Raw genomic sequence first — 19,068 nt, forward strand, 5'->3', positions numbered from 1 at the left:
AACTCTGAATGAAGGAATAGTTATCCCCATTTGTCTACATAGACTCGTTTCCTATATAAGGGCTAAAATAGGAGGCTTGGACTCTAACTAAAATCTTCATCAATATATGAATGCTATTGTTATAAGTAGCTTCTGCAAGGATTTCTGGGCACACAGCAAGTCTACCCTGTTCTCATTGAAGTCTAGATTCAGTTTTAATGAAGCCTTTGTAACTTAAGGTTCTACAATTTTTGAGACTCTCATCAAGGAAGACAGTGCAAGAATGTAAACTTGGGTAAGAGGGCGTGGAGGGTATCTTTGCAAGTGAGGAGCCTGAGACGGATGCTCCGCTTCCTCGAGCAATCCACCTCAAAGCCATACATGCTACTCATCAGAGGAGGGAGAGTCTCTCGGACGCCTTAAGAAATTCTATTTAATTTCCTTAACTAATGGTTGGCTTAATGATTTTTTTTTTTTTAAGATCTCTGGTTTACATTTAAATGCATAAGAGTTTTTTTCCCCCCATTGTTAAATCTTATCCCTGTATTTCTAATTCAAAACAGAAAACTCTTCATTAAATTCATAGTATTATTTTAAGAAATTATCTCTCAGATGTATAATATCCCAAAATACCATCAAATAAAATAAAGATGTTTTGCTGATAGAAAACTTGCGAGGTTTGATTGCCATAGCTTTTTGTATCCCCAGGTCAGTGAGTATAATGTATTCCATATTTTGTTGCTGTTTTCTAGCATTAAACATGTCAACATTTTACATCGGCGCCATCAAAGTTAGTGAGATAGTTCTGATGAATAGCAATAAGGCCAGAGAAAGAATAATGCATTACATGAATTCCTCAGGAAATCAATTAATATTTTTATGTGCAGTAGTGAAAATATGATCAAGCGTTGGCAGAGAGTGAGGTCAGGCTATTTGATCCCCAAACATATCCTTGTTGAGTTCTGTCTATCCATGTAAAAATATTCTGTGCTTGTCAAAAGGAAAATATCAGTGCTCCCAAGACCAAGACATTTTCTTTATCAGAATGCACTGAATTCTTCATTTGGTGGTGAGGCCTTCGATAGGGCAAATAAACTGCAATTTTTGGAGGATTTTCAGGTTCCTAATTGACTTTTTGTGGATCTCTGAAGTTAGTATACTTTGGTGTTCTAAATGATGTATTACACATATAAGTAAAACACTGCATATTTTATGTTTTTTGAAGAGATTCTTGTTGAGGCAAGGTAAGCGATTCTAATATTGGGGTACATAATGATTAGTATTTGAAACTAAAAGTGTATTCATATTACTTCTACATTTAATATTCATTCATTCACTCAATGAATGCTGAGCTCTAAATACACGTTCTTACTGAGAACAAGATCAAGGCTGAGGACAGGAATATGAAAGCATGAAACAAGTCTAACACTTCAACTCGGACCCTGAGAGGGAGTGCTTAAGCTCCAATCATTCTTTAATAATGGTAGAAATTTTGCTATAACCATCACACATCTATCAGGCCTTGCCTGGGTGGACTGACATTATCATTTAAGTGGAAATCCTTATATTCATTAGCTAATGTTCACTGCTCTCTGGGTAACAGTTAAGCCAGTGACTTAGGAGAGCCAAGGATCAGCTAATCTGACTTTCCAGTGAGTAGTACTACATGCCGGAGAAGGCAATGGCACCCCACTCCAGTACTCTTGCCTGGAAAATCCCATGGACAGAGGAGCCTGGTAGGCTGCAGTCCATGGCATTGCTAAGAATCGGGAACGACTAAGCGGCTTCACTTTGACTTTTCACTTTTGTGCACTGGAGAAGGAAATGGCAACCCACTCCAGTGTTCTTGCCTGGAGAATCCCAGAGATGGGGGAGCCTGGTGGGCTGCCATCTATGGGGTCGCACAGAGTCGGACACGACTGAAGCAACTTAGCAGCAGCAGCAGCAGCAGCAGTCCTATGTGCTTGCATATAGAAGTCATAAGTACTAGCCTGAGCACTCATTTAAAGAAGTCAAAGACAATCACAATACTGAAGCTTGTGCCTTCACATGGAAGCTGTGTACAACAGTGATCAGGGAGGTAGCGGGGACCATCCAGGCATGTGGTGGTGGGCTGACTGATGGGAAGATTAGAACTGTCCTGTCTGGAGATCAGCACAGAGGTGTGTCTCAGCTCTAAAACTGTGAGTCCATGTGGGTCCACCTCACTATGTCCCTGGAAGGCTGAATTCTTCAATTCTGTGAATGACAGGGAATTTGGTTTTCAACCTTTTTTTATGCATGAGATCCTTTTTGTAACATCAAGCCCCACATAATAAGAGTTGACAGTTGAGGACAAATTAAGTACAGGTGGATTCTCGGATACCTTACGATAAACTTCGAAGCTACAGCCTACGAGGCACGCCCGAGACTCTGAGGCTTGCACAGCTTGCCGTCAGCTCCTTTCCCTGAGCACCGTGTAGCGTGAGGCACCCCCTGCGCTGGGGGCAGTCCGCTTTGTGGCCACTGTCCGTGGTGCTACAGCAAACCCTGAGCAGACCCCTCTGATTCCGCTTCCTCTAACTTCTACTTATTGGGCCCTGCTCTGTTTCATAACAGACAGACAACATAACAGTCAACATAAACTAGCCACGGTTTCTTTCACACAACAGCTTTCCATTACCACCCTTACATCCAGAAAAGACTGGCAGCTTACAAGGGTGCACAAATCACAGCCAAACAGCATATACCAGGAAAAAGAGAAGAAAAAGAAGTCAAGCCAAGAAATAAGCTTCCAAACCCATCCTATTAGTGGCCCATCTCTCTGCTGTAGACACCCCACAAATGTGGCTCTAGGTTTTCCAGCAGTCAGCTTTCAAGGGGGACCATTAGCAGGGTCAACTTTTCCCAGGACAAGCATAATGAATCTGGAATGGGCACCATGGTCCCTCACAGAAAAGCCCACTCGGATGTCCGGAGCCACAAGCATTGAGTCATCTGTATAATGACCGCAATATAAACAAATGACACCAAATTACTGTGCCAGAAAAGCCAAAGCAATTCTTTGAAGGGCTAAAACAGCGAGGCCTGGGTACCTAATTCCCTGCTGCGTCTAGCTTGATTCAGAGGGGAATATTCTAGAATATCTGGAAGAGAGGATCAAACAAACACCCTGTTGTTAATTTTCCTTGAATATTTAATTAGGTCTTTTAGGTGAGCTTCTGATAAATACTGATTAAGCTTGATTAAATATTAAATACATACATACTTTATGCCATGTGCTGTTACACCCGTCAGCTCCTTTAACATTCATAACGGCCTTATAAGGGCTTTCCAGGTGGTGCTGGTGGTAAAGAACCCGCCTCTCAATGCAGGAGACGTAGGAGACACTGGTTCAATCCCTGGGTTGGGAAGAATCCTTTGGAGAAGGGAATGGCAACCCACTCCAGTACTCTTGCCTGGAGAATTCCATGGACAGAGGAGCCTTATAGAGGGTCATTGTAATACACTCTGTTTTAAAGTGAGGAGACTGAGGCACAGAAAGATTAAGATCACTGGTAGTTGAGGAAGCCAAGATTTGGACCTAAGTCATACAACCTAATCTCCTTTTTAAGCACTACAGAATCCCTAAGGCATGTAAGTTGGGTTAACATGCTTTTGTGAAAGTTGAAGATTTGAAGAAAAAAGAGCAATGATGATGTCAACTGATCTCTTCTGAAAAGCTAAAGCAATGGGAACTGATATCAGCCTGAAGAAGCTTACAGGGATTGGGGCAAAAAGGTGGGGAGGACAAAGAAAGCATCAAGTTAGATGTTTCAGAAAATCATTTCTCTTTGTTCTTTATTCAACTTCTTCAGATTGTAGACAGTGGTGGTTCAAAATATATCCCTGAATTCCCTGACACCTTTCCTTCAGGATGGAGCTTAGTTTTCCCTTCGCTTTGTGGGTGGGCTGGAACTTCTACTCAGTGCTAACCACAGGAACAGGAGCCGTGATGGAGCACAGCCTCGGAGAGCAACTCACCACGGCTTTGTCTTTGCTCTGTCCCTTGGATCATTTGCTCTGGGTAAGCTAGCTACCATTCTGGGGACAAGTAGCCTAAGAAAAGGGGTGTGTAATGAGAACTGTGGTCAGCAGCCAGTGAGGAACTGAGGCATTTCTGGCTAAGAATCATGGGTCGAGCCATTTTTGCAGTGGGTCTGCCAGCCCTAGTCAAGTCTTGGGTTAACTACAACTGAGCTTGACTCCAACCTCATGAGACCCTGAGCTAGAACCACACAGCTAAGCTACTTAGGGATTCCTGACCCTCAGAAGCTGTGAGATAAAAGATGTTTATTAATGAAAAGGCTAAAATTTGGGGTTATTTGTTATGTAGCAACAGATAAGTAATACACAAACCAACAAGCATGCCCCTTCCCCATAACAAAACAGAATAAATAAAGATAAAACACATTACTTAGATGTTCCAAAGAAATATCCTGAAGATAGTCATTCTCCTTTAGGTAAGGTTTGCCCCTAAACTCTCTTAACCCAAAGATATTAAAGCAATTCAATTCATTTCCAAGGTAATTTTCCGTAATTTGGAGTTCAAATGTGTGTGTTACTTAGAATATCACATTGTGTAAAAAAGGGAAGAGAAAGACGTTCAAATCTTAAAATTACATAAACCTTCAAAACTGTTCAAGATGAACACTGAATGCAGAAGACCGGCCAAAAGAACTCCCCAGCTTTAGACAATGCAACAATAGGAACAATTATTAGGTAGAAGCATAGATAGAACCGGGCCATTAGTTAATGGCTATTGTAACTCAATCTAAAAGAAAACATTTGCTGGAAACTCTGATCCCAGAATTTGGCAGCGTGCTTGGGCCACATGCAGCCGATGCAGATTATACAGTAAATGATGATGACTAAGGCTGGGAAGCAGGGTTTGATTTCCATAATTTCTAAGGCTGGCAGACATGATGTGAGTTTTCATCCTAATGAAATCGCCATTAGCCCAGAAGTATTTCTTTCTGCTTACGCATCATGGTATCTCATTATTTTTCAACGTCCACTTGCTCTGCTTTATCACTCAGCCCAGAGCTTGGTGAGCCCCACTGCATGACCGACGGGGCGCTCTACCAAGGATGACAGATGCCACTTTATGCACAGGTAACTCAGGCGGCGCAGCCCCAGTGAGGCCTGGGGATACGCCTCTGCCATCCATCCACACTCCTCCTTCCAACAAAGCTCCTCACGAAGCTGCAATTTTAAAAGGAACGCTCTCCCATCACAATTCAACAGCATTTTATAAGCACATACACTTCTTCCTTTTCTGGCCGGCATGAAATTTAATACCAGGATTATTATCCATTTGTCATTTCAGCCTATAATTTAGCCAGCCTATTTGCCTTTGAGTTATGCTTCCCTCACCCCTTCACCGTCAGCTCGCATCCGTAGACGCGTTCAAGATGCCGTCTAGGTCATATTGGTTTGACCTCTTAGAACAAACATTTTCCATGCTTCTCTTTCTGCTTCCCTAAGAGGCCCCATTAAGTTTTGCTCATCTCGATTTAAAGTGATTTTTACCACCCGATAACATTTCAAGTTTTCCATATTAATCTTCATTTTTATTTCTTGAAATATAGGCCAGCAACGTAGCTAACACAATCATGCTAAGAGGTGGAATTCTCTTTCTCCTTCACTCCTGTTGACTTGATGCTACCTCTGAAGAAATCATTTTTGCTCTGAATTATCTGAGCACCGGAAGAAAAGTTTAAAAGGCTGACCGAGTGATTTCACGTCTTAAACACTGATAGCTATCAAAGCAGAAAGTCTTACCTCCCCTCATTATATACGGGATTCTGTTAATTGAAATATATTTAGTTTTGTTTTTACATCAGGTTAGTTTTAGTTTTTACATCAGGTCAAAGATATCTGAGTCCAAATGGAAAAGGAAAATAAATAAAATGAAAATTAAAAAATCAGGCCAAAGCTATCTGAGTCCAAATGCAAAATGAAAATAAAGCACCAACCGAGCCAATTTCGCAAAGCAAACGCACACACACAGAGTCCACACCGGGGGTGTGGCTGGTACTCACCCCGCAGCCCAGGCCGCGGCCCGGCTCGCAGAAGACCTTCCGCTGGCCCGGTTCTGGAAGCAGCCCCGCCCCGCAGCCCGGGCCGGGGCAGAGCACGCCCCCTAGCTGCAGCACGCACTCTTCCGCCCCGTACTGCTGGTACCGGTTGTACTGCAAAAAGAAAACCAGCTTTTCAAAGAGACAGCACAGATGCGAAGAGCTACAGGCACTCACGTTTTACCGAAATGCTACTATTTGGTGGTTTGGGGGCGTTTTCGTGTGGATCCACTTCCATAACAACTGCAGGGGAGGGGTGGGTGAGGTGGATAAGGTATGGTCCAACCTAGAGAATCCGAGTCCCAACTTACAAAAGAGATAGATGAGGCATTTATTCTTTGTGTTTCTAGAAATCTGTCCTCCAGCAATGTTTTTTCGAAGCTCGGATTTTTGGAACACGACTTTGTTGTTGAGTCCCTCAGTCGCGTCCGGCTCTTTGCGACCCCACGGACAGCAGCTCGCCAGGCCTCCCTGTCCCTTACCATCTCCTGGAGCTTGCCTAAATGCATGTCCATTGACTGAGTCAGTGATGCTATCCAGTTACCTCACTTAATACTGTTACCAGCAGCATTTAATAGACTTTTCATACAAATTTTAGGGACCGCATCCATACTTCAAGTTATGGACACTCATAGGGAATCACTCTCAATCTCATCAGATGGTATGTCATCATGCCTCTATTTGGGGATCTATCGGTTTTTAAAACCATTTTGAAAAAAGCCATCAGTGTTCCACCTCTGGTAATTGTTAGCAGCCCACACAATATCAGTGAGCATATTCACTCTGACGAAGAAAGACTAATGTTCAAGAACAAAATTTTCCTTTCACATTATTCTTATTCTTAAAGCATGATTTCTTTTACCCCTGACTTCATTTCTTTGTGCTGTTGCTTGGCTCAGTTCACTTTGACGATTCCTCCAGCCTGCAGAATAAGATTCAAACAGCACAGGCCATCGTCCAAAGCCTTCCTTATCACAGCCCTAAGTCACTGCTCTCCTTGCATTATTTGATCATATGCTCCTCTAAACTCAGCTCAACTCAGATCGATCTGCTCCACAATGAGTTAATTTGTGCAACATTTATTGAGCACCTACTATGTGCCAGACACCCCTGTGACTGCTGGGATACTGCCCTGAACAAAAGGGCATCTTTACTCTCATCCAAAAGTCTAGAACAGGAAATACAGAAAGGTCAAACTGTCTAGCATGTCAGATGGTGATAAGTGGGGAGGAGAATAAAAAATCAGAGACAGATTCGGGGGAAGACGTGAATGACAGTTTTAGAGAGGTGATCAGGGAATCCCTTACAAAAAAGGTTCATTTAAGCCAACATCTGAAGGAGATTAGAAAGGCAAGCCAGGTGCCACCTGGGGGAAACGAGTTTCCAGGCTGAATACAGAGCATGATAAAGGTGTAGGGGCTGCAGCGTGCTCAGATTGTTGGAGGTCACGCAGAGGGGCCAGTGTGTCTGAAGTAGTGAATGGGTGTGTGTGTGCGGGTGGGGCAGACAATAGTAGACGAGCCAGAGAGTTCATGGGGGTCCAGGATGTATAGATCCCTGAAGGCCGCCAGAAGAATTCTGCCTTTTATTCTGAGAGATACGGGAACCACTGGAGACTGTGGAGCTGTGGATGACACAATTTGACTAATCTCTTAAAGACAGCCATCTGGCCAATGTGCTCAGCGTAGACTCTCGGGGACAAGGATGGAGGCAGGAAGCAGAGATGCAGGTCGGAGGTGGTTTCAGTGAGGTCCATGGAGAGATGGTGGTGGTCTGAACCAGGAAGGCAGCCGTGGGAGTGACGATGGATCAGTGGTTGAGCTCTGCATGTACTTTGAAGGTAGAAATGGCAGATATTTTTAGGCGGATTGGATATGTGACGTGAGAGGAAAAGGAATCAAGCAGGATATAATGTTTGTCCCCCAAGGAGAGAGGACGGGGGAGCATGGGGGAGGCTCACTGAGATGGGGGGACATGGGAGAAAGGGTGTGTGTGTGTGTGTGTGTGTGTGTGTGTGTTTAGAGAGTTGAGAAAAGGAATCGTTATTTCTGTTGTGATCTATTCAGTTTGTTAACCTCTGACACAGCTAAGTCAAAATGTTGAGTGCCTAACTGAACGGATGGCTTTGGAATTTAGGAGAAAATTGTAGGTTGTAGACACCAGTTTTAAAGTCATGGGTGCACCCAGAGCTGAAAAGGAGAGGATTAGCATCAGGGCAAATATCCATTTTCTCATATTTCTGACCTCATCAGAAAGAAAAAGATGGATTGGTCAAGTCCCCTTGTAAATATGCTAATGTTACTTATATACAATGGCATTAGCTAGAAGAGAGTTCTCATCTATAGAATGCATTTAGCAGAAACACTTGATCTGAGTTTGCTTACAGTGAACAAACTAAAATATGTGAATGCATAAAGTAAGGCTCTCTGAAAATGTCATAAGCTATGCAGTTGTTAAGGGGTGAATGGAGACATTTCATCAGGTGGTGAATGGTGAGACAGTTTGTATACCTGAGAGGTTTTGTGTTAGAGATCGTTCTGTGGGCTTCCTGGAGACCTGACGCATTGGCTCTTGCCTAGAGTATGTGCCAATATGCTGAGAAAGGACCTGGGCTTTGTTAAACACAGTTGCTGTGTTAAATGATGTGGGCTTCCTTGATTTCGTCTGTGTTTCATCATTACCAGCATCCTTGAAGTTATTAGTAAAGCATGACACTGGGCTCCATCTATGATTCTTGTACATCTGGTTTGACAGTCAGACTCTGTGTCATCTCAGCAGCCCCAAGACCGGAAGAGACTCTCTGCCCTTTGTGGAGGCTGAGATGGAGCCACTAAAGGAGACTGAGATGAAGCAGTCTACTAGGCAGGTGGAAAATGAGAAGAATGAGCAAGTCCTGGAAGCCAAGGGAACACAATGTTTTAAGGAGGGTGTATGTGTCATGACAAATTGTGTCAAAGGCTGCAAATAAACCACTTTATCTGGAAGCTGGCTGGACTTAAAAATGGAGATGCTGTTGCAATCTTGACAGGAGCCATGACTTATTGGAGGCATGGAGCCAAAAGCCTTGTGGGGGTGGAGTCAAGAGAGAATTGGAGGAGACAGATTCCAAGAGGTGAGCACGGACACTTCTTTCTAGGAGTTTGGCCGAAAGGGCAGCAGAGACGGGGGAGAGCAGCTGGAGGGGCTGTGGGACTGGAAAGAGTTTTTTGAAAATGGGAGACCTCTGTAATGGCAGGGTGCTAGTATGCCGAAGGGCGTGAGTGGGAGACCTCTGTAATGGCAGGATGCTAGTATGCCGAAGGGCATGAGTGGGAGAGGGGCACTTGGTGGTGCCCGTGAGCAGGTCACGCAATGGGAGCTGAAGGATGAGAAGAGGGGTGGTCTTGGAGGGGAGGAAGGCTGCGTGCTGGGGCCCAGGTGTGGACAAGGGAGGCTTGGGGAATTTGAGAAGAGAAGGAAAGGTGTGAATGAGAAAGGGGAAGGAAGGGATAGTCAGGATTGTTGCTGGGCACTAATAGCCCACGATGTGAGCGTTGAACCTTAAAGAAAAGCTGAGCACTAACGAACTGATGCTTTCGAATTGTGGTGCTGGACAAGACTCTTGAGAGTCCCTTGGGCTTCGAGGAGGTCAAACCAGTCCATCCTAAAGGAGATCAACCCTGGATATTCATTGGAAGGACTGATGCTGAAGCTGAACCTGATGCACAGAGCTGACTCTTTGGGAAAGATTGAAGGCCAAAGGAGAAGTGGGCAACAGAGGATGAGACGGTTAGATAGCATCACTGACTCAGTGGACATGAACCTGAGCCAATTCTGGAAAATAGTGAAGGACATGGGAGCCTGGTGTGCTGCAGTCCACGGAGTCGCAAAGAGTCAGACACGACTTAGTGACTGAACAACAGCCCATCTGGGGTCTGAGACTGTGAATCTCGAGCAGGCCGGTCAGTAGAGTGCCTGCTTCTCCGCAGCGACACTCAGTGGCAAGTGCAGAGCAGACACGAAGTTGGCTTGAAGCCAGGTGGGGGTTGCTCAGACTTGTATGAGGAAGCCTCCGGCCCCCCTTTGGCTTTGGCACATGACATCCCCTCATATCACGGTGAATGATTCCAGTAAGTGTTTATTGAATCCCTCTGCTCAGCTCTGTACCACTGGACTGTGAAAATTTCTGTCTTGGCCTATGCAAAATGGGTACAAAATTTCAGTTTTACAAAATGGTTACACCCCGGGGAGCTAATGTACAGCCTGGGGAGTACAGCTAATAATTTTATTTTGTAGACTTGAATTTCGGAGAAGGCAATGGCACCCTACTCCAGTACTGTTGCCTGGAAAATCCCATGGATGGAGGAGCCTGGTGAGCTGCAGTCCATGGGGTCTCGAAGAGTCGGACACGACTGAGCGACTTCACTTTCAATTTTCACTTTCATGCATTGGAGAAGGAAATGGCAACCCACTCCAGTGTTCTTGCCTGGAGAATCCCAGGGACTGGTGGGCTGCCGTCCATGGGGTCGCACAGAGTCGGACATGACTAAAGCGACTTAGCAGCAGCAGCAGCAGACTTGAATTTGCTAAAATGGTAGCTATTTCCAAACTATAGAGTTTTTACTTAACATTTTCAATTTTACATCTGTATCTTCCTTTTCACCCCCTCCCCACCACTGGCTATCAAGAACACAGAGAATGATAGAGATGTGATACATATATACAATGGAATATTACTCAGCCACAAAAAAGAATGAAATAATACATATGCAGAAACGTGATGGACCTAGGAATTGCCATATTGAGTGAAGTAAGTCAGAGAGGGAGAAATATCGCATGACATCCCTTATATGTGGAATCTAAACGAAATCATGCAAATGGACTCACAGAACAGAAAGAGACTCACAGACTTAGAGAATGAACTTATGGTTGCTGGGGAGAAGGGACAGTTAGGGAGTTCGGGATGGACATGTACACACTGCTGTATTTAAAACGGATCATGAACAAGAACCTACTGTGTAGCATAGGAAACTCTTCTCAATGTTACGTGACTGCCTGGATGGGAGGGGAGTTTGGGGAGAATGGATATATGTATATGTATGACAGTCCCTTTGCTGTTCACCTGAAACCATCACAAAATTATTAATTGGCTATACCTCAACACAAAATAAAAAGTTTAAAAAAGAAAAAAAGAGAATGGTAGGATTATCATATTCACAATAGCACATTAGCTTCAGCTTACATTGTATGCACCGTGATTTCAAAACAGTAATAATATTATCACCACGAATATGATTACTAAAAACTTCAAATATATTTCCATGTGCTCTACCCATTCTCCTGCTGAATATTTCTAACAATAATAGTGTATCTAACTGCTGAAACATAGGGCCATTTCATACTATCCCTTCTTTCTAATTGTCATGTTATAGTAACATGTCATGTAATCTAATTGTCATGTTATAGTAACTCTACACACTTAGCTCACTGCCAGCCCTCATGTTGATGTCTGACCAGCAATTCTGGTGGTTTTAAGTTGGTTCTCTAATTCCTTGGGAATATGTCACTGGAAAAATATTCACTGAATTCTTGCTCAGTGACAAATGATTCGGGGCCTTTGTTCTTGAGCATGAGTTTGGCTGGCTGAGTCCCGGGTTCACCTTTTCCCCCCGCAAGTATCTTAAATGTCTTACTCTGTGTTCTGATGTAAAGTGTTATGGGCAAGCCTGATGATGATCTGATCTTTTTTTTCCTTTATGAGTAAATTGATCTTTTTTGCCCAGATGCCCAAAGGATTTCTTTTTCTTTAGAGTCTAGTAATTTTATTAGAATATGTCTTGGTGAGACTTCTCTAGTGGCCCAGCAGTAAAGAAATCGCCTGCAGGGCAGGAGTCACAGAAGTGGGTTCAGTCCCTGGGTTGGGAAGATCCCCTGGAGGAAGGCTTGGCAACCCACTTCAGTATTCTTGCCTGGAGAAGTCCACGGACAGAGGAGCCTGGCGGGCTACACTCCACGGGGTCGCACGGAGTCGAACTCGACTGACAGGACTCAGCACAGCACAGCACATGTCTTGGTGCTGGTCATTTTCTGGTCAATTTTCACACACATTCTATGTCAGGAAAGTTGTACTGAATTTAATTTTTTAGTATTTGCTCCATTCTCTTGCTTTGATGTTTTTCTCATGGGCTTTCTAGCATACATATATTAGATTTTCTTTATCCAACTTCTAAGTTGGTCAACTTCTCTAAACTCATTTAGAAGTTGGTAAATACAGTGCTCAGTTGTGTCTCATTCTCTGCAACCCTATGGACTCGCCAGGCTCCCCCTGGCCATGGGACTGTCCAGGCAAGAACACTGGAGTGGGTTGCCATTTCCTCCTCCTGAGGATATTCCCCACCTAGGGACTGAACCCCCATCTCTGGCATACCCTACATCGGCAGGCAGATTCTTTACCACTGAGCTACCTGGGAAGCCCAAATACAGTTCATCTTACTTGATTTTCATTTTAAAGAATTTTCTTTCTTTCCACTTTCTTTTTCTCTTAAGACAATATCTCCTGTTATTTATCTGCACTTGTGTAATTTCTTAATACAAACACACTGTAGAAAATTCTGAAAGAGATGGGAATACCAGACCACCTGACCTGCCTCTTGAGAAACCTATATGCAGGTCAGGAAGCAACAGTTAGAACTGGACATGGAACAACAGACTGGTTCCAAATAGGAAAAGGAGTATGCCAAGGCTGTATATTGTCACCCTGCTTATTTAACTTCTATGCAGAGTACATCATGAGAAACGCTGGGCTGGAAGAAACACAAGCTGGACTCAAGATTGCCAGGAGAAATATCAATACCTCACATATGCAGATGACACCACCATTATGGCAGAAAGCAAAGAACAACTAAAGAGCCTCTTGATGAAAGTAAAAGAGGAGAGTGAAAAAGTTGGCTTAAAACTCAACATTCAGAAAACTAAGATCATGGCATCTGGTCCCATCACTTCATGGGAAATAGATGGGCAACAGTGGAAACAGTGGCTAACTTTATTTTTCTGGGCTCCAAAATCACTGCAGATGGTGACTGCAGCCATGAAATTAAAAGACACCTGCTCCTTGGAAGAAAAGTTATGACTAACCTAGACAACATATTCAAAAGCAGAGACATTACTTTGCCAACAAAGGTCCATCTAGTCAAAGCTACAGTTTTTCCAGTAGTCATGAATGGATGTTAGAGTTGGACTATAAAGAAAGCTGAATGCTGAAGAATTGATGCTTTTGAACTGTGGTGTTGGAGAAGATTCTTGAGAGTCCCTTGGACTGCAAGGAGATCCAACCAGTCCATTCTAAAGGAGATCAGTCCTGAATATTCATTGAAAGGACTGATGCTGAAGCTGAAACTCCAATACTTTGGCCACCTGATGTGAAGAACTGACTCATTGGGAAAGACCGTGATGCTGGGAAAGATTGAAGGCAGGAGGAGAAGGGGACGACAGAGGATGAGATGGCTGGATGGCGTCATCGACTCAATGGACATGAGTTTGAGTAAACTCCAGGAGTTGGTGATGGACAGGGAGGCCTGGCGTGCTGCAATTCATGGGGTCGCAAAGAGTCAGACACGACTGAGCGACTGAACTGAACTGAACTGAACCAGTGAAGTTGCTCAGTCCTGCCCGACTCTTTGCGACCCCATGGACTATAGCCTACCAGGCTCCTCCATCCATGGAATTTTCCAGGCAAGAGTACTAGACTGGGTTGTCATTTCCTTCTCCAAATTTCTTAGTATATTAATTCCCTTTGGAGTAGTTCTTTTGGTTTACACCTGACTGGTGGATAGGACCGGTTGCTAAGCACTCATGTCTCTCAGGACACTATTCTGTTCTCCTCTCTGCCTCCTCAGAAACTCTGTGGGATTTGACCTTTTTTCTCTTCTATTGGGATTTTAATTGTTTCTTTCTGTTGCCCTCCTTTACATGAAATTAGTTCTGAAGTTTTAGGAGGAAGAAGGATTCCGAGTAGCTCTTAATGGCTCTATAGTTTCTTCTTCAGTTCTGGGGGGAGTGTTCAAAAATATAAGGGCTCGGTTCCTGCCATCTCCTAACTCTGTTACTCTCCTTCCAACTGGACTTTCTCTTTTCCTTTACTTTTCTGAGTGAATCTCTGCTCAGCGTGGGGCGGTGTCCTCACAGAGGTCTTTGGTTGTTGCGTCTTGTGAGTCATGGGAGCTGCGCGCTCCAGCCCCTCACACCTTCCTGTAGACCCTCCTCACTCCCTCGTCTCCTTCACGGAGCTGTACTCCTGAATTCATCACAATGTCTTGACCATAGGTGTTGCACAATTAATAGCTGTAGAATAAATGAATGAAATTTAACTACATTCTTAATTAAGGAACTCTAATAAAATAGTCAATGACAATGGGAATTAATAAGAGTGGGATAGGATGGTTTTACCTATGTGAATTATTTTCCTATTTTAAATAAATGGTTAAGTAATTAGCTATTTTCTGATTTGATAACAGATCAGCTGTCTATTTAATTTAGTTGAGCAATTTTACTGCTACGATAATACTTTTTCTAGGAAGAAGTTAACCTATGGACAAAGTGCAATAACACTTTAACAGGTCTTGCTGACTACATCTGTCACAGTCTCAAATTCTGACAGAATGTATAAATTATGCTCCTCTTTCCATTTATTAACTAAGGGATTTATAAAAATGACTTTATTACATTCAATCTATTTACAATACACTCTAGGAGCATTTGGGGAAACAATTCCTTTTCTAAAGGAAGACAAATATTTTAGCTTGTATATCTGGTAATTTCTGGTTAAAAAGTACATACAGGGTTTGAACTTACTACATTTACATTGAATTTACCTACATTTACTGAATGCATTTTTTTTCAACATTGTGAAATTTATAAGAAAAACATTTGACCTGGACCAAGAATGTACTAGCATTCAAGAAAGTTTAATGTCCTAAGGAAACAATCTGACTCTGCAGCCCCATACTACGTAGCCTGTCCAGGCTCCTTTGTCCATGGAATTTTCCAGGCAAGAACACTGGAGCCAGTGTCCATTTCCTCCCCCAGGCTCTTCTGGACCCAGGGACTGAAGCCCGGTCTCCTGCCTCCGCAGGCAGGTTCTTTACCACTGCGCCACCTCTGGGAAGCCCTGGGTATGTCATTAGCAGAGGTCACTGTGCAGTTCTTTTCAAGGCATGACCCACATTTACAGATTCCTTTCAACCACTTACTGGCACAAAGTTGAGAGTGCACGGAAAGAAGCCTACTGTATACTTATTGGAGAGTGGTGACAAATTAGCACGAAACAGAGCGGAATGTTAGTACTCACCGAGTGTAAAACACACGGAAACTGGTGAATGGGCAGCACGGGGTGGAGGGACAGTCACTGACCCTTTGATACAACTTGTGTTATTTCCTAGGGCTTTTTTACTTATCACTGTTGAATAGCATTTATAAATAGAACTAACCACTCCAGTACTCTTGCCTGGAAAATCCCATGGATGGAGGAGCCTGGTGGGCTACAGTTCATGGGGTCTCAAAGAGTCGGACACGACTGAGCACCTTCACTTTCACTTTCATGCATTGGAGAAGGAAATGGCAACCCACTCCAGTGTTCTTGCCTGGAGAATCCCAGGGACAGAGGAGCCTAGTAGGCTGCTGTCTATGGGGTCGCACAGAGTCGGACACGACTGAAGCGACTTAGCCGTAGCAGCAGCAACTTGGATGAATGGGATTAATTTGTAACATGAACTAGTTCTGCACAGAGAAGGAGTCCATTCTCGGGTGAGCTCAAAAGTAGCAAATTCTCTAAAAATCCCTTCTGCATTGTCTGCCTTTGGAATCACAGCGAGGGTCTTCGTGTGTGCTTGTGTACACATATATATTAACACTTATTGGTCAACTTATGCTGTTTAGGCTATTAAACAAGTTTGAAAATCTCTAGATAAACTTTCATAAAGTGGATAATCTACAGATACCTAACATAATTTCAACCTGACAGAATAACATTTGCAAACATTAAGAAAATTTTAATATTAACAAAGTATACTATTCCCTGTGAAAGTGAAAGTGTTAGCTCTTCAGTGGTGTCCAACTCTTTGTGACCCCATGGACTATAGCCCACCAGGCTCCTCTGTCCATGGATTTCTCCAGACAAGAATACTGGATCGGCTTGCCATTTCCTGCTCTAGGGGATCTTCCCGACCCAGGGATTGAGCCTGTGTCTCCTGCATCAAAAGGCAGATTCTTTACTGTCTGAGCCACCAGATACTCATTATACTATTCTATACCTAAGGAAAAAAAAGAAGTTCTTCCTACATTGCATCAGACTATAGTCACAATACATCCTGTTAGATGACCTATCTAGGTAATATCACAACTCATCCATATGGTTTATATTTTATATATTTGGGAAGTCAATTATTCAGTCTTTATGTGTATGCTCAAGGGTTCTCTTAAGAACAGGAAATACTCATTTTAAAGTATTAAAGTATAAAATGCATAGGAGTTTCAGCAAACTCATATTTTAAGAATCTAAATAATGAGTCAGGGGAGAGGACAATCAAATAGAGGAGGAGCTTTGGTGGTATGCTGCAGGAAGAGCTGGGTTGGGTAGGAGAATGTTCTGTAATGAAGCCAGGGCCCCAGTTTCAAGTCCCACATGGGCCAGTTAGCTCCCGTTTCTTGCCGGCCACTGGCTCCATGCTACGTGCGGGTGGTCACCTGAGGGTCAGGTCGTGGGGGGTTCAAACCCTCCCCACCACTGGACAGCCCCGCAGAAGGCCTGTCCTCTGGAGGAGGGCACAGACGCTCCTTACGAGGTGTAGTTCCCATGCTTTCTTCAGAAAAGACAGCAAGAGGGAAGCTAATCTTGTGAGAGAAATTAAAAGCACAGGGATACTAGGTAAAAGTAGAATCTGGGGAAACTGGCGAATGTTCTGCTAAAATGAGTCAGAGCTTGTCAGCCGTCCAGGAGGCGCCGCAGTCTTTCAGATCTGAGCAGGAGAGGTGGCTGTTTTTGTTCGGCTGTGGAATTTCCCAGAGTGGCCTTTTGGGGGCACTCAGGTACAGCTATAAAAGCAACCTCTACAGGGGCTGTCCAGCTTTTCCCCTGCTGAATTCTGGCCTCTGTGAAGTCCTGGCCACAAGAACCTGGGAAATCCCTCCATGGCCCTGTCTCCTAACCCCGCTGGAGATGAGAAATCCCCACTAGAGATACCATTCTCTGAATTACCACCCTGTGCCAAGGACTGTGGGCTTCCCAGGTGGCTCAGTGTTGAAAAATCCTCCTGCCAAGGTAGGAGACACTGGAAACACAGGTTCGATCCCTGGGTCGGGAAGATCCCCTAGGGGAGGAAATGGCAACCCACTCCAGTGTTCTTGCCTGGAAAATCCCATGGACAGAGGAGTCTGGTTGAGCTACAGTCCATGGGGTTGCAAAGAGTCGGACATGACTGAACAACTAACACAGGCCTAAATTTTTCTGCTAGAATGCCTCTCTTTGCACACCCAAATGCCAAGGACTGTACCGACACTGCCTACTCAGTTCACACTCTGTCTGTCCTGGGAAGTGACAGGTGAGACCACCGGGTCATGAAGATATTCAATCCCTCGCTGAAGTTCACCTGGCAGGAAACCCACACCCCTCATCAGAACTCGGGGCTCTGGCTCTTGAAGGCCTCCCTTTCCTGATACCAAGCTGCCTCCATTTTCCTTCCTTTTTTCTCTTTTATTAAAAAAAAATTCAGCTCGCTATTCCTTCATCATTTAGAGACTCACAAAAAAGCAGGGTATATGCTTCCTCTTTGGATAAAAAAAATCTAAAATAACTTTATAGAGGAACATGAATTTATGATTAATCCATTTCCCCATGCTATGTAGAGAATGCCCTATTTTCTATATGTATTAGAATTAAAAAAAAAACAAAACGCTTCTTCAATTCTCAGTAATCTTAATCTTATTTTCCTTCATTTGCAGGTAGTTAGCCCTGGGGAGTTGGTGACAGCCGCTCTGGGGGTGCCTGTCACATTGCTGTTTGTATTCTCAGTTTTATTGCTAATAATGTTCTTTTCATCCCTGGACATCTGTCATCGACTGATGTAGTAAATTGGCTAGAGAAAGGGCTAGACCTTGTTCATTGCTTAGAAAAAAAAAACATCATTAGGATGGCTGAAAGTAAATGTAAGGAGAAAACAGATCAAAGAACACCTGAAATATAATTAGAGAAACAGACTGCATCCTGGATTGCAATTTACAAGGTGTTTTTTTTTTAAATATTTTTTTTCCTTTTTCAGATGTTTCAGATAACATGATGCCAAAAAGCAACTCAACTTCTAGTAGTCATGGAATCTTCTGGAAAGGAGGTCAAAACTATCGGCTTGTTTGTCCAAGCCGTGGGCCATGTAGTGCCCCACACGAAGGGTGAGGCTTTGATCATTGCAGGAGTTTCCACTGAGGGTGTGACTTCACAGACTTCTGGAAGCTTCTGTTCTGCAAACAGATCTGCTAAGCACACCTTCTGATGGTGCACTCATCAGAGGGCAAGGCTGTCTGTGGGCACAAATTATTTTACCCTTTACTACAGCCCCTGAGAAACGCTTTTGAACAGTGCTGTTAGTCTCCAAACATGAGAGCCTCATGCTCAGGGAAATGGAACTTCCCCAAGAGGGTGTGGTACTCACCACTGCACCCTCTGCCCTGCCTGTCTCTTCCTGGTCTTTGCTTTTCTCTAAAACAGGGTTTTCACATCTCTCCCCCTCTCTAGTCTGGAGGCAACTACATTGGTTTCAAGGTGAATCTGAGGCCAGGAGGAGGGGAGGAGTGACATTTCATTATCTGGAAGTTTTGTGTAAGCCTTTGGTTTGAGGCAATGCAATGGGTTGGTTTCCACTGCACGTTTAATGAACTGATTAGAACTTCCATGACCCACATAATTTAAAACATGATTTTCTGGATTGTGTTAGATGGCATTACACTCATCTTTCCTTGGTGTCAA

General features: G+C 43.7%; 1 protein-coding gene across 8 annotated transcripts in view; it reads right to left on the bottom strand.

Moving 5' to 3' along the window:
- PRKN (parkin RBR E3 ubiquitin protein ligase) overlaps window positions 1–19,068 on the bottom strand; it is a 1,238,243-nt gene that overhangs the window by 193,520 nt on the left and 1,025,655 nt on the right. For all 8 annotated transcript variants that reach the window (XM_070377000.1, XM_070377003.1, XM_070376999.1 and 5 more), the window contains one exon: window positions 6,042–6,191. In XM_070377000.1, the coding sequence (XP_070233101.1) occupies window positions 6,042–6,191 (150 nt within the window). The remainder of the gene's footprint in view (window positions 1–6,041; window positions 6,192–19,068) is intronic.

This window comes from Bos mutus, chromosome 9 (genome assembly GCF_027580195.1).
Source record: "Bos mutus isolate GX-2022 chromosome 9, NWIPB_WYAK_1.1, whole genome shotgun sequence".
Taxonomy (NCBI): domain Eukaryota; kingdom Metazoa; phylum Chordata; class Mammalia; order Artiodactyla; family Bovidae; genus Bos; species Bos mutus.